Raw genomic sequence first — 15,355 nt, forward strand, 5'->3', positions numbered from 1 at the left:
CAAACATTTGCATTGTTATCAGTATTTGCACACTATTTTATATTATTTTTTAAAGTCATTATTATAGAACCGCGTAAGCTAGCGCAATAATTTGTTTTGCATATGAAACCAGAGGAGTTGAACTTACATCTTATGCCATCAGCTTGTCCTAGGTCACAGTTTCCTTCCACATAAAGCTTTGTAAAAATTGCATAAAAGGCACTTGCAGCAACAAAAACATAATATTCCAGAAACACACTTTGCCGATCCGATCAGCTGTTCGTAACACTTCCCACATTGAACAAGACCAACGCGAACTGTCGCATGTCCCGCCATTTCCTGTCCGAAACCGGAAGTGACGTCATTTTCGCGGAAAATGTAGTTTTTTACTTGTAGGCCTTAAAAGCCTATACTGGTGTTTTTATAAGTCATGTTTGACTCTATACTTTTATGAATAGTTTCTGGAATGCTTAGAACTCGAATTGCACTGCTGGAAATAGTTTATTTTGATGCACATGCTGTTTTCTTTGCAAATTTGCATCATTGCTGTATCTCCAAAATAAAACTATGAAGACACTCAAAATAAATTTCCTGTGGTGGGAAACTATTTTGTACAACTTTTTTGTATTTAAAGTTTTGAGGGATAAGCCTCTTAAATTTCCCCAAGTAGAAATATATATGTAAAAAAAAACAAAAACTATTTTCAATTTTTTTGTAGTTTATTGCACTTTTTTGCAATTAATGTAATTACTATGGACTTAATGCATACAGATTATTAAAATATGGGCTATAACAGTTGTATTGATGTATAGCAACTTGAAATGCTCCCACAATTGGCACTACAGCATGTAAAAAAATATATATATATAAGCTCTGGCGGACTTGGTTCTATGGTAGGTCTTAAAGGGTTAAATAAATATCGTCAAATAATCGAGATCTCAATTTCAGTGAAAATAATCGTGATTATCATTTTTGCCATAATCGAGCAGCCCTATTTTAAACAGTACATTTACATAATGACTGAAGCTTCAGTCATTATGTAAATGTGAAAATGCTACATCCAGATGAACAGAATCAACTTTTTGGGAATCTTCTTGCCTGGAAGGCTGAGGATGTGTGAAGACTTTTTGGTGAATATGCTATAAGATCAGGTCAGCAATATGAGAATTCTTTGGCAGGATTGTTGAATGATTTTCTTACCAGTTACATTTTTTTTTCAGGTCTATGATTTCTTCCTCATAGTACTTTTTGCTGACTTAATCTTATGAGTTTTGTCTGTGCCATAGCTAAATATTCTATTTCAAGTAGAGTTGGTTTCATTGGTGACATGAAGTCCTTCATGAGATGTGTGAGAGAGAAATTCTATTTCTCCAGACTATTCCCATATTGAACAACTGTAAAACCATCCAAATACCATTTTCAGTGTCCATCATTCACAATAATAAATTTGTTGATTGGATCAACATTTTCTTCTGTGCTGCTTGTGTTGAGTGTAACACATTTTACTGCATTTCTTCATTTCAGAGTCACATTCAAACAGGTTTTTGAATTGCTCTTTGTCTGGGCTTGCACCCAGCATCAATTTGCCATGCGAGACCCTACCATGGGGCAAAACGCCCCCCAACAATATAGGCCCTGGGATCCCTGGGACACATAAACCTCTCCACCATGATAAGGTAGCAATTCACAGATTTTACATCCCTATTTCTTTTTCATATCTGTCTTATTTAGAACTAGTATGGAGGGGATCAGTGACCGTCTGTTCAGGCATAAGAACTTCAACTTTGTGACCAGTCTTACAACTCCAGAGTACCTAGACTCCCTTGAAAGCTTTGAAATAAAAGACAGCGATGTCTTCCTTGTGACTTATCCAAAGTCAGGTTGGTGAAAAATTTCACACATTGTTGGTATTTGCTGTTTTGTGCTGGCCAGACTGATCCACTGATCACCTCTAATGTCTTTCCCCACATCAGGTACTGTATGGGTTCAGCAGATCATGATTTCCATCCACGAAATGCATAGCTATCAGACTAAATATTCAACCAACATTGAGAGGATGCCGTGGCTGGAGTACAAGACAGATGAATACGCTCTTCTTCCCTCTCCACGGCTCTTCGCCTCGCATCTCCCTGTACACATCATGCCTCCAGGAGTGAAGGAGAAGAAGCCAAAAGTCAGTACTTTATAGAAGTTGAAATCTTATTGAAGAAAGAGACAGTCTTGAAGTTTGAGAAAGTTAAAAGCATTTGATTACTTATTGTTGCAAAAATAAAGCAAATTAAATTTGTACTTGTGAAGATTAATTTAATTTTTTGTGATGTTACCTATTGGTCACTGAAGTTCAGTTTTTGAGGCTTGCACTTTGACTACTGGTAGCTTTTAGAAACCAGGAAATCCTAGCAAATGAAAATAGAGTGGTTGATCTTCAAAACAAATGTTGTTTTATGTTCTGCAAGAATTAAAACAATGATCCTCTGGGGTCATAAATCGAGGAATATGAGGGTCATTTTTAATCATACACTTCTACACAAACACATGGTCCCAGGTCCAAAAAGCTAGCACTAGCATTTGTTTTATTTTTAATGATTCTGTTTGATTTCAGATAGAGGAGATAGATAGAGGAAGAGAATCTAGCTGTCATGGTTCTGGGTCGGTGACCCAGCGCTTTGAGTTTATTATTATAATTTATTTTTCCAGCTGTGTCCCCTCCTGTGTGCCATTTCCTGATTACCTGGTGTGTGTATTTATAGTATGTGTCTGCCTGTGCTCCTCGTCGTGTCCTCTGTGTTTCTCTGTGAAGCTTCTGCGTTACTCTGCATTCTTTTGGTGTTTTCTCCGTGTCTCTCTTCCCCTCGCCTCATGTCCTCCCTTTGTGTTAGTTTTCCCAGTTTAGGTTTATGTTCTGTTCTGCCCTCACCTTGGTTTTCTCTCTGTAAATAAATCTCCACTTGCATCTCCACTTCTATCTGCATCTTGGGTCCTCATTCATTCCACCACACAACTGCTGCCCCAGCCGTGACACTAGCATCCCAAGTGCCAACTTGCTTGAGCAACGTAGCGGACCGTATGTCGGGTGGCAAGAAAACTGCTAGAAGGTTGTCAGCATTCGGCTTCACGGAAGCTCAAATACAGACTTTAAAATGAATTTATAAAAATATTATCTGAAATCAAATTGTAACATTAAATTTTAAATTGCTTTTCTTTTAAACTAATGACATTAAATAGTGAATTATTACATTTTTAAAAAAATGTTTATTAAGATTTAAGATTTCAATTTAGTTGTTTTTGGTGAATTATTACATTTAAGTGACAGACTTTTAATATTCAAATTTTTTTTAAAATATATTTCAGATCGTGTATTTGATGAGGAATCCAAAGGACAACATGGTGTCTTTTTATCACTTCAGCAGTGCTCTAGCAGACCTGGAGACTCCCGAGAGTTTTGACCAGTTTTTTGAGTGGTACATAACAGGAAACGGTAAGTTTCCTCACCTTTAATCCCCATAATGGTATATCAATTACTGATTACTATAAAGTAATATTTTAACTTGTATGTATGTATGTATGTATGTACAATATACATATATATATATATATATATATATATATATATATAAACACAAATTAAAATATTACTCTATATATATATATATATATATATATATATATATATATATATATATATATATATATATTAGGGGTGCAACGATATTCGTATCGATATTGAACCGTTCGATACAGTGCTTTCGGTTCGGTACGCATATGTATCGAACAATACAACATTTGTAATTTATTTTATCAACTTTCCTTCTGACGATGCTGTCTGTGTTGAGCGCTAAGTGAATCTGCGTTCGACTACTCCGCCTAGGCTGCACTGTCGAGCGCAGATCCACTGAGCGCTCAACACAGACAGCATCGTCAGAAGGAATAGTGCAGGGCAAGCTAGCAAGACAGAAGTTAAGCTCTCCTTGCAACATAGACCTCCCCCACCCTTCAGATCTGGTGTTTGGAATTATTTTGGTTTTCATGTGACGTATGACCCTGAAGGTAAGCGCGTCATGGACTAAAGTAAAACAGTATGTTGGATGTGCCATGCAATGCTCAACTACATGGGTGGGAACTAGTGTGTTAGCGCAGTTAGCTCGTTAACGTGTTGGCCGTCTAGCCCCATGCACGGGACTATCAGGGGTAGCTCGTTAACGGAGATTTGCCGTGTTGTGGCGTTAAGGTCATTTCAACGAGATTAACCTGATAGCTCTAGTGGGAACACAACGAATATGACTGCACATTTACGCCGACATCATCCTAGTGCAAAGACAAGTGGAAGCAGACAAAAACAAGCAAGCATGCTACTAACTTTAGCCGAGTCATTTAGACAGCCGTTAGCACATGATTCTCCTTATGGGGACCTCATGTGTTTAATATGCTGCTGAGAAGCGGATAGTATAGCTTTTATTTTGGAAAGAGACATTTCTCTGTAATAAACTCTCTTTTCCAAAGATGAGTGATTACTCAATCAGATACAGGGCTTGCAAAATCGCTAGCCCGACGTCCCGGGGCTAGCGATTTTTCCAGTCGGGCTACCAAAATCTTTCTCTGCCCTGCCCGTCGGGCTATTGTAGGAAGGAAAAATATATGTCAATGCTTTTGCATTCTTTCAGAAATGTAGCTGGGTAATTATGTCATTGGCATCGGTGAGCCACTGTCAATATGTGACATATTGAAATCGCGTTTGAATTTGCGCTTGTTTTTTTGCTTTCACTTTGCAATCGTGCGAACTGTGTATAGAGAGCGACAGCACTGATCTGTGAGTGATGATAATTTGTGCACCAATTCCTCTGACATCGTCTTATTAATCGTTAGCTTACTATGCAAACATGACAAGTGAAATCTCCCGCAGCAAGCTTAAACATATGAGAGGTTGATCGCGCAGAGAATCGCTGAGCTTATGTGAGTGTGTGTGTAAAAGCAGCAGGATAAAACAGGTCAGGGTGAAGAAGTGACAGCCAAAAAAAAGCTTACCACAAAACGGAGAAGTTATGACAAATCAGACTATAAGGCAAAAAGAAAGTGCAGCTTTATGGTTTCATGGACAAAAGAATTTCTGTGGCTGCGATATGATGAGCTAAATAACCAGGGGTGCACATAAGTGGTCCGCAGGTGCGCATTCGCTGTCAAAATAAAAAACACGCACAAGGGTTAGGGTTAAATTTAAAAACTGTACTTTTGAGTTAAAATATATATTTATAATTTTAATAAATGACAAATTAAAAAGGCATGAACATTTTTTGTATCGAAAAAATATCGAACCGTGAATTTTGTGTATCGTTGCACCCCTAATATATATATATATATATATATATATATATATATATATATATATATATATCATTCTTAGTTCCTTAACTGTGCACTACAAGGTGACCAGATCTTGCAGACTTTAGAAACCTGTTGGAGTAAATAGGCCATTTAATTATTCCTAACCAGGCATATAATGTAAAGTCATTTCTGCATCTTTTATATACATTCTGGAAAAAGTACATTGTACAATATCTAGGACTGGTTGTTGATTTCAATAAAATATTGTTGCATGTCAGCAGGGGTGGTCCTAGCCTGTTTGGTGCCCTGGGCGAACACGCCAACAAACTAAGGCTGTCAACGATCACGATTAACGCAATTAAAATTTTTAACGCAATCAACAAACTTTGGACAAATTGCCCGAAATGCGTCACTTTACAAACGGTGCCCCATAAGTAGGCATGATTAATGGGCAAAAGAGTGTATGTTCTGATGTTTTTGTTGATCTAGTGTTTTAGAAACTTGTCCAAGTCTAAAACCACACAAAAGATACTGTCAAACTGTCCCATGGCCAGGGGTGGATCTAGAGAACTTTTATGAGGGTGGCTTGGAAATCAAAATCATTTCTGTGGCTGCGATATGACGAGCTAAATAACCAGGGCTGCACATAAGTGGTCCGCATTCGCTGTCAAAATAAAAAACACGCACAAGGGTTAGGGTTAAATTTAAAAACTGTACTTTTCAGTTAAAATATATATTTATAATTTGAATAAATGACAAATTAAAAATGTATCGAAAAAATATCGAACCGTGACACCAAAGTATCGAACCGAACCATGAATTTTGTGGATCGTTGCATCCCTAATAAATATATATATATATATATATATATATATATATACACATATATATACAGGGAGTGCAGAATTATTAGGCAAATGAGTATTTTGTCCACATCATCCTCTTCATGCATGTTGTCTTACTCCAAGCTGTATAGGCTCGAAAGCCTACTACCGATTAAGCATATTAGGTGATGTGCATCTCTGTAATGAGAAGGGGTGTGGTCTAATGACATCAACACCCAACACCCAAAATTACAAATCCTACCATGTGGATTCATGGATTTTTTTTTCACATTCTGTCTCTCACAGTTGAAGTGTACATCTGGTGCAAATTACTGACCTCTGTCATCATTTTAAGTGGGGGAACTTGCACAATCGGTGGCTGACTAAATACTTTTTTGCCCCACTGTATATATATATATATATGTATATATGTATATATATATTTACACGTATACATGTATGTGTATATGTATGTATAAAAATATACGAAGTAACATGTTGACATATGTTAATAAATTGACATGTACTGTTTCTTCATTAGTTACTTTTAGTAACAGATTTTGCGTTAAAAATTCTAATTATTTGGCTTGTTTGGCTTAACTGCATTTTCAGTTGTTTGTAGACACATTTGATCTCTAAGGTTATTTTTCATTCAAATGGCAATAACATTTGCTTTTAGGTGACTATACAAATAGAACTGAATTGATTCGCTAATCAATCAATCAATCAATCAATCAATCAATCAATCAATCAATCAATCTTTATTTATAAAGCACTTTTCATACAAAAAAAAATGTAGCACAAAGTGCTTTACATGGTTAAAAGCAGCCCACCCCACCCTCCAACTCACTCCCCACACTCTCATCCTCTAATCCTGTCATACCTTTATTCACATAAATATTTGAGAATCGTCGAGGAAGAATTATTGATAGATTATCATGACCATGGGCCATGCACCATAGACAGCAGACAGAAACAAATAAAACTGTTTATTATCATCATCATCATCATTGTTTATTTGTATAACACTTTAAGAACACACCAGGCAGACCAAAATGCTGAACAACACAGATCAAAACAACTACCAAATTAAACATACCATAAAATCATTACATACAATAAAATAAATAAGAAGGTGTCAGTTTCCTACAGAGTTAAAAGCCAGGGAATAAAAATAGGTTTTCAATCTGGACTTAAAGATGAAATGTCTCTTTCCTGATGACGCTTATCTAATTTGGAGGGGAAGGTTATTCCAGAGCATCGGAGCCGCAATTGAAAATGCTCGGTCTCCTCTGTATTTCAGCCGCGACTTAGGGACCGACAGCAACAGCTGCTCAGCTGAACGGAGCGAGCGAGGAGGAACATGTGGCTTCAGCAAGTCAGATAAGTAGACAGGAGCCAGACCATTTAAAGATTTAAAAACCAATAAAAGGACTTTAAAACGAACCCTAAATTCAATGGGAAGCCAATGCAAGGAAGCGAGAACCGGAGTGATGTGATCGAATTTCCTACTACCGGTTAAAAATCGTGCCGCCGCATTTTGCACTAACTGCAGGCGTGACAAGGTGCCCGACCTGACCCCTATTAAAAGGGAATTACAATAGTCCAGACATGAGGTGATAAAAGCATGAATAAGAGTTTCCAAATTGGGTTTGGAAAGGAAAGGCTTAACCTTCGACAGGCGTCTGAAGTGATAAAAAGCTGATTTTACCACCCCATTTACATGACCTTCAAAAGTAAGCACAGAATCAAGTTTAACACCAAGATTAGTGATTGAACTTTTCAGATGAGAGGTCAAATCACCAAAATCAACATCTGGAGAATCTGGAGCGATGTGGGCCATATAAAATTGCTTCCGTTTTGCGACCATTAAAATTCAAAAAATTATTTGCCATCCATAATTTTATATCGCTGAGACAGTCAAGCAGTGATTGACATGGGGAGATATCCAAATGACTAAAAGGTAAATAAAGCTGACAGTCATCGGCATACAAATGAAATGACACTCCGTGTTTACGAAAAATCGCACCAAGGGGGAGTAAATACAGCGAGAAAAATAATGGCCCAAGGATAGATCCCTGGGGCACACCCAAAAGCAGAGGGGCCACAGAGGAAGTGGCCAGCCCCAGCTTGACACAAAAACTCCTTTTGGAAAGCTATGATTTTATCCATGATAATGCCAAATCAGAAATTCCCACACAGTGGTGTAAGCGGGAGATCAGCAGGTCATGGTCCACTGTGTCAAATGCAGCTGTCATGTCCAATAACACAAGCACAGCATATTTACCACGATCAGTAGCAACAAGAATGTCATTCATAACTTTAACAAGAGCTGTCTCCGTACTGTGAAAGGGCTTAAAACCAGATTGGAAGACAGTTGCGAGTCATTCAAATAATCCAACAGCTGGGTATGTACAATCCTCTCCAAGATCTTGCTTAAAAAGGGAAGCTTGGAGATAGGTCTAAAATTTGACATAATAGAACTATCAAGGCCAGGTTTCTTAAGTAACGGGTGTATGACTGCATGTTTAAACCCACTAGGAACTTGACCGGTTAACAGACTAGTATTGATAATTTTCAGGATCTAAGGTCCAATGATGGGAAATACTTTTTGGAGAAAGCAGGGAGTAACAACATTGTTCGGGGAGCCACAAGGCTTAGCATGTAGCACCAACTCCTCTAAATCACGCAGAGAAATCGGTGCAAAAGCAGAGAATAGGCTTGAGCAAGGAGCATGCATGGCCGGATCAACAATAGGTGGGATCAGAGGCCTCAGGCTTGCAATCTTGTCCACAAAACAGGTAATAAACTTATTGCACATAGCCTCAGAGGACGGCAACAGGTCATAACCCTCCAAGTTAAGTACAGAATTTCTAGTATTGTATAAAACACGAGGGTTATGAGAGTTGGCCAAAATAAGTTGAGAAAAGTAGGAGTGTTTATCGGCCTTAACTGCCCTCTGATAAGTTTTCCAACTAATCTTTAGGGCTTCCAGGGAGACATGCAATCTATCTTTTTTCCACTGTCTTTCACATTTCCTACATTGTCTTCTAATAGCTCGGGTACGATCTGTTAACCATGAACTAGTCTTAGATTTACATTTTCTTAGTCTCAAAGGGGCAACAACATCAAGCACAGATTTACAAGCAAAGTCAAAATACAAAAGTAGGTCATCTGCAGTGGGCAAGTCAGGGGCATAAGACATTAATTTTTCAAACAGTATAGAAAACCGCTCAGCAGAATCAGAGCCAAAGGCACGATAACATGGAGCCTGATTTGCAAAAGCATTAGCAGGAGCAATATCAAATAAGATAGGCATATGATCAGAGAAAACTGCATCTTCAACACGTACATTGCAAACAGATAAACCATGAGATAAAACTAAGTCCAGTGTGTGACCACCAGAGATGGGTAGTAACGCGTTACGTGTTACTGTAATCTGATTACTTTTTTCAAGTAACGAGTAAAGTAAGGGATTACTATTGCAAAAAAGGTAATTAGATTACCGTTACTTTCCCGTAGGAACACTGCGTTACTAAAACCGTGATTTTTTTGCGAGAATGTCTCATGACAATGATGCAAGCGAGTGCGACGTTCATGACAACAGCTGTATGCAGATCAACAATGGATCATATATCGAGTGCAGGAGAGAGTATGAGCGTGCAGCGTTTAAAGCGTGGAAGTACTGACTACTTCCATAAAAAGTGACAAAAACATTAGCGTCCATTGTGCGTGGGAAGAAAACTTCTTTTTACAGCGAAAAAAAACCCCTAAACAAGCACCGAGTGCGCAACGACGTAATGGGAAATTCACATAGAAACTCGCGGATTCTTCCACTGACCGCTGCAGCACACCTGCACCAGGGCAAACCTCCGCCTACCCCACTCCTGCTTTACAAGTGAAAATAGAGCAACAGGACCGCTGAGTCTTTGATTTTATTTATTTTCTGCTGTGTTTTACTTGCATCTATTTGAAAGAGTGAGTGTAAACACAAAAAATATTTTATTTTATGTGCTGGAATGTGCAGAAAATAGGTTTAAATGTTAAACTAATTTCTTCCAGTCAGTGAATGCTGCATATAATTTAATTGTTGCTTGATGCATAAAGTTAAAAGATTAAAACTGTTAAAACAAGTTTTAAAAAAAGAGACTTTTCCATTGATTACATTTTGTATGATGGATTATGCAGAAAAAGTAAAATTTGGAGTTTTGATCTCCTCCATACCCACTTCACACCCTGGAGGACGGGGCTGTGGCCCCCCCACACTCCCTAGCAGATCATTACATGGAGAAACCTTTGGAATGCAAGCATGCTGATCCACACAGGTATGCACACATGGGTATTCACAGACGCGGACTAAAGCTTTCTTGGCTGCTGCCTCAAAGCACACTGTGCGCTGTCTATCTTGCGTGCTGCACAATATCGTTTATTACTTAGTAAATACTGATATCTATGACTAGCTAGTTTATTGTGATGGTGCTTTGTTTTCTCTATTATTATGTTGCTCTTTGTTGTTTGCTGTCTCCTCTGTTTGTTTTTTTTTGTTTGTTTTTTTTTTTTTTTTCTCCATACAGGTGACCCAGGAGTTCTTTTTTTTTTTCTCTCTCTTCCCCCCCCCCCCCCCCCCTTCTCACCGTCTCTTCTCCCCTTTGGTTTTCTTTCTTTCTCTCCCCCTCTTTCTCTCATTCATTCCCCCTGTCCTATTTATTAAAAAAAAAAAAAAAAAAAAGTAAAATTTGGTCTGAAAGATCTATCGCTTTATCACCTATTCAGATTGTAAATCGTGTTTTTTAAAAAGTAACTAAGTAACTAAGTAATTAATTACTTTTGAAAACAAGTAATCAGTAAAGTAACAGGATTACTTTTTGGGGAAGTAATCAGTAATTAGTTACTGATTACTTTTTTCAAGTAACTTGACCAACACTGGTGACCACGTTCTTGAGTGGCACCACTAACAGATGGGACAAAATTAAAAGAGTTCACTAAGGCAAGGAAGTCCTTTGCCAGAGGCTTCCCCAGACAGCAAAAGTGTATGTTAAAATCACCAAGCAGGAGGATCTGGTCATACCGTGAGGCACAGTCAGCAAGAAACTCTGAGAACTCGGATAAGAAGACCTTGTTATATTTCGGGGGGCAATAAACAATCGCACATAACAACGAATGCGAGTGGCCCAGTTTACATAAACAGAGTTCAAAACTGGTGTAGTGAGACGAAGGGAAAAGCTGCTTCAAGTCCAAGTGAGCCTTAAAAACAGCAGCAAGCCAGCAGCTCTCGGAACATTAAAAAAGGTACAGTCAGCAGGTACTAGTTCAATGAAACCGCTCAACTCACCGGGAGAAATCCAGGTTTCAGTCAGGAAGAGCAAATCCAGAACACGAGAAAGAAAAAATCCTTCAATATGAAGGTCTTATTTGCCACCGACCTGGTATTTATTACACCCAGCCTGAGAGGAACTGGGTCCAAAACTTCCAACGCATTAGCAAGCAGATCCACCGGTCGAAGGTTTTTCTTGTCAACTCCGTGCCAGTGTAAATGTCGTAGAGGAAAGAGATTTGCAGGACCATTTTTGAAAGACCCAACAACAGGAATCAACCAGGAATCCACCGGGTCCAAGGCACGCAATGGCACCAAGAGTCGCAGACAAAAACGGCGATCAATCAATGTTTAAAGAAATCTATATCTCTAAATGTTTTGTCTTTTCTGTCATGTGATTCATCTCGCAGCTCTACATGTTTGAAAGACTTGACCTGAAGGTTTCAGTGTGAGACAACAGTGGTGACTTTGTGGTGCTGTGCTAGTATGTTAGCACAGGCACCATTTTGTGTGTGTGCGTGTGTGTGTGTGTGTGTAAACTCAATTAAATGAGAACGCCAAATAACTGGATGCATTATGCCAATATACAGTTTATGGGTCATCCTGGTTTGACCATGTCAGGGAGTGGTATTTAAACAGAGACCAGTACAACATCCTCTTCCTGACCTACGAGGAAATGATTTTGGTAAGATGTTTCTTCAAACTTTTGTTGTTCATTAAAAAACTCAAACAAAATATCTGGCTGAGTTTAAGGTTCTTTTTCTCTTGCCTTCCTGCTTTTCTTTCAGGACCTGAAAGGATCAGTGAAGAAGATCTGCAACTTCTTAGGGAAAAACTTGACTGAAGCCACCATCAGTCAAGTTGTGGAAAAAGCTAAGTTTGAGAACATGAAGAAGGACTCGAAAGCAAACTATGAGCACATTCCACCAGAGCAGTTCAGTGGAAAATTCTTGCGCAAAGGTAACATAACAGACCTGCAGCTGCTGTGCAGAAAAATGTGATATCAGTGTATCAGGTGTTGTGTTTTTGTCTTCATTACAGGTCAGATTGGAGACTGGAAGAACACACTGACTGTTGCACAGAGTGAAAGAGTGGATCAAGTCCTTCAGGAGAAACTTGGTGATTTGCCTTTAAAGTTCATCTGGGAATAAGCAGAGCAGCTCTTCAGGGTCTCCCAGGAGTTTTAAAAGCATTGATTTCATTCATTGGAAAGCCTTAAAATGTGTTTTTCTGCTATTTTAATTTTCAAAAAAACAACAAATGATTAATGTTTGTTTACCCAAGATTGATTCATGTTACGTAGATCATGATTCCAGGAATCAACAGTAAAATGTAAATCAGTCAACATATCTGACATGTCTGAAACCAGTACACGGCACTTTGGATTCTCATAATTTCTGAATAGTCATTAACTATTGATTTTTTTTAATCACATCACTTTTGACAGTATGCCCTGACCTTCAAATAGAAGAAAATTCTTGAAATAAATGTACTTTTGCCATGAAGAAAGTCTGACCTTAACCTACAAGTGATTTCTCTTCCCATGAGTCAGCAGCCAAGACAGAAGTATCTTATTCATTTGTGTTGAAGAATTAAAAGGAAAGGATCCTACTTTGGTAACAAACAAAACATTACAAAAAGAAATGGTGCAATTGCAGTGTTATTTTGGTTAAAGTGTGGTTCAGCATGAAATTCTTCCTTTATTTAATCCTATACAGAATCAAACCTCAGACCTGTAAATGGCATCCACTGAATATCATTTAATTAATAAGTGAAATACAGCTTGTTAACACATGTTAGTGTAAGCTAATAGTCTATTAAAAATAACAATCTTATTTCTTTAATGGGACTTCTTTTTCTGAACATTACTGAAGATTTTCTCAACATCAGGGCTGCAAAATGTAAATTTGATTTTCACACAACAACGCTCTGATCCGTGATCCAAGAGTAACATTTGGATTTATCTGTGAGAAACTCTTCTTATTCAAGTAAACTGATCCAAAGATGGACTAAACTCCACATTATTCATCTTTATATAGCTGTCTGGAATAAAATTTCATGTTTCAAACACAGGTATGTCAGGTTTTGAGAGTCTTTTAATGTCACTCCATTTGTGGTTTTAAATGAGAACAGCCTTCTATCGTCAAGCCAATCTTCCAGCAGCAGCATTATAATGCAGTAGTCGGGGCACAGCATAGGTCAAACGAACACATTTTCTAGTAAAAGTAAAACATAAATGCTTAACACTTTAGTTTAACATTAACTATAGTACCTCTAAAAGAATGTACATTCACATTCATTCATTCACATGGGGTGAAGAACAATACAAACTGTGTCTCTTCCCCTTATCTGTTTGTGTGATTCACAACTAAGATCGAGTTGATCAGTGATCGTCTGTGCAGGTATAATAACTTCAACTTCCTGGCCAGTCACACAACTCCCGAGCACATAGACTCTTTCAGAATTTTGAAATAAAAGATGTGTTCCTCGTGTCTTATCCAAAGTCAGGTCAGTGAGAAATCTGACCTGACTTAAATTAAATCTGAATAGCCGTCGTTTCTGGCCAGTACTCTCTTCAGAGTTTTGAAATAAGAAACAGCAATGTCTTGCATCTTTTACAAAGTCAAGTCAGTGAGAAATCTCTGCAGCATCCCATTATTTTGCAGTTTTATTCTGTCCAGACTGATCTGCTGGTTACATATAATATCCCAAAAATCTTCCCTCAAAAGGCACCATATGAGCTCAGCAGATCATCACTTCTATCTATGAGTTGGACGGGCATCTGAATCAATATTCTATAAACTCGCATGAAGATGCCATGGCTGGAGTTCACAGGGGTGCATACACTCATCCACAGCTCTTCAGATCACATCTGTCTCAGGCTCTAATGTTTCCAGGACTGATGGACAAGAAGGGAAAGGTCAGAGCTGTATAGACGCTCAAGCCAGCCTGAAGAAAGAGCTGGTTTTGAGATATAGTATGACAAAGTTCTTTAAGTGGTTAAAAAATTATTTGCTCATAATTTTTGTGTTTAATTGTATGAAATAAAAGATAACTTTGTTGCCGAAAAGCAGAGTTCTATTGAAGTTTTATTGTTAAGGAAAGGCATTCAAGGATTAGAAGCTTTGTATTTGTAACAAGTTCATATGAAAATTCAGATTTTCTTCTTAGTCAGTTACATAGCACTATCATCATATATCAATCAAATTGTTGATAACTTAGCACACAGCTTTTTGAAACATGAACACTCCTGAATGCAAACAATACACATAGTGGCAGCTTAAAGCTTCAAATGGGTCACTTTATGGTGACAACATCTAGCTTTTATATACAGCCAATGAAAACAAATTGTTTATACATTTATATAAAACAACTCTCAAAACTATCACTTCAGCAAAACACTGCAGACCTTGAGACTCCTCAGAGCTTCGATCAGTTTTTTGAGTGATACCTGACGGGAAACAGTACGTGTCCTCATCTCCACTATCTGCCTAATGATGATGACGAAGAAGAGTCCAGGTCTGATAAATGATAACAGATATCAATGTGATCAGTAAGAACTTAAATTGATTATTTCAAACTGAACTGTGTTTGACATACTTACCCAGTTATTATCCAGTGGATAATAGCACATCCATATGAAAGAATTCAAGTTGCTTTATACTTTTCCCACATTCTGTTTCAGTAAAATATTTTTAGTATCTCACATACTGCATATTTGTTTGTTACTTTATAAATTAAAACAGTGGTACCTCAGTTATTTGACTCCTTACATTACGTAAAACGTAAAACCTTTGCTCCAAATTGAGCTATTAGAAGATAAGTCTGTGGGTTGAAGAGATAGTAATCATTGACAGGTTATTATGACAATGAAAATGTCATAATAACCTGTCATAAAAATGTCAAAGGATGTTCTACC

At 37.8% G+C, this 15,355-nt stretch overlaps 1 protein-coding gene across 1 annotated transcript; it reads left to right on the top strand.

Annotated features, from left to right (window-relative positions):
* The first annotated feature begins 1,705 nt into the window (after positions 1 to 1,705).
* Positions 1,706 to 13,763, top strand: LOC147333121 (amine sulfotransferase-like). The gene is made up of 6 exons (XM_086290087.1): positions 1,706 to 1,859; positions 1,953 to 2,152; positions 3,331 to 3,457; positions 12,027 to 12,121; positions 12,225 to 12,396; positions 12,478 to 13,763. Exons 1-6 carry the CDS (start codon positions 1,718 to 1,720, stop codon positions 12,585 to 12,587), a joined length of 846 nt encoding a protein of 281 aa, XP_086146213.1. The 5' UTR covers positions 1,706 to 1,717; the 3' UTR covers positions 12,588 to 13,763.
* Positions 13,764 to 15,355: the final 1,592 nt, after the last annotated feature.

Source organism: Aulonocara sp. 'chitande type north' Nkhata Bay, linkage group LG4 (genome assembly GCF_057382095.1).
Source record: "Aulonocara sp. 'chitande type north' Nkhata Bay isolate Kocher_YH1m ecotype deep benthic linkage group LG4, A_spYH_male_GT1.1, whole genome shotgun sequence".
In the NCBI taxonomy this organism is placed as follows: Eukaryota; Metazoa; Chordata; class Actinopteri; order Cichliformes; family Cichlidae; genus Aulonocara; species Aulonocara sp. 'chitande type north' Nkhata Bay.

Excerpts from the sequence above, each read along its gene's own strand:
- LOC147333121 (XM_086290087.1), top strand. The coding sequence starts at position 1,718 with ATGGAGGGGATCAGTGACCGTCTGTTCAGGCATAAGAACTTCAACTTT. Across the intron at positions 2,153-3,330 it reads TGAAGGAGAAGAAGCCAAAA|ATCGTGTATTTGATGAGGAA; the intron begins GTCAGTACTTTA and ends AATATATTTCAG. Across the intron at positions 12,122-12,224 it reads CCTACGAGGAAATGATTTTG|GACCTGAAAGGATCAGTGAA; the intron begins GTAAGATGTTTC and ends CTTTTCTTTCAG.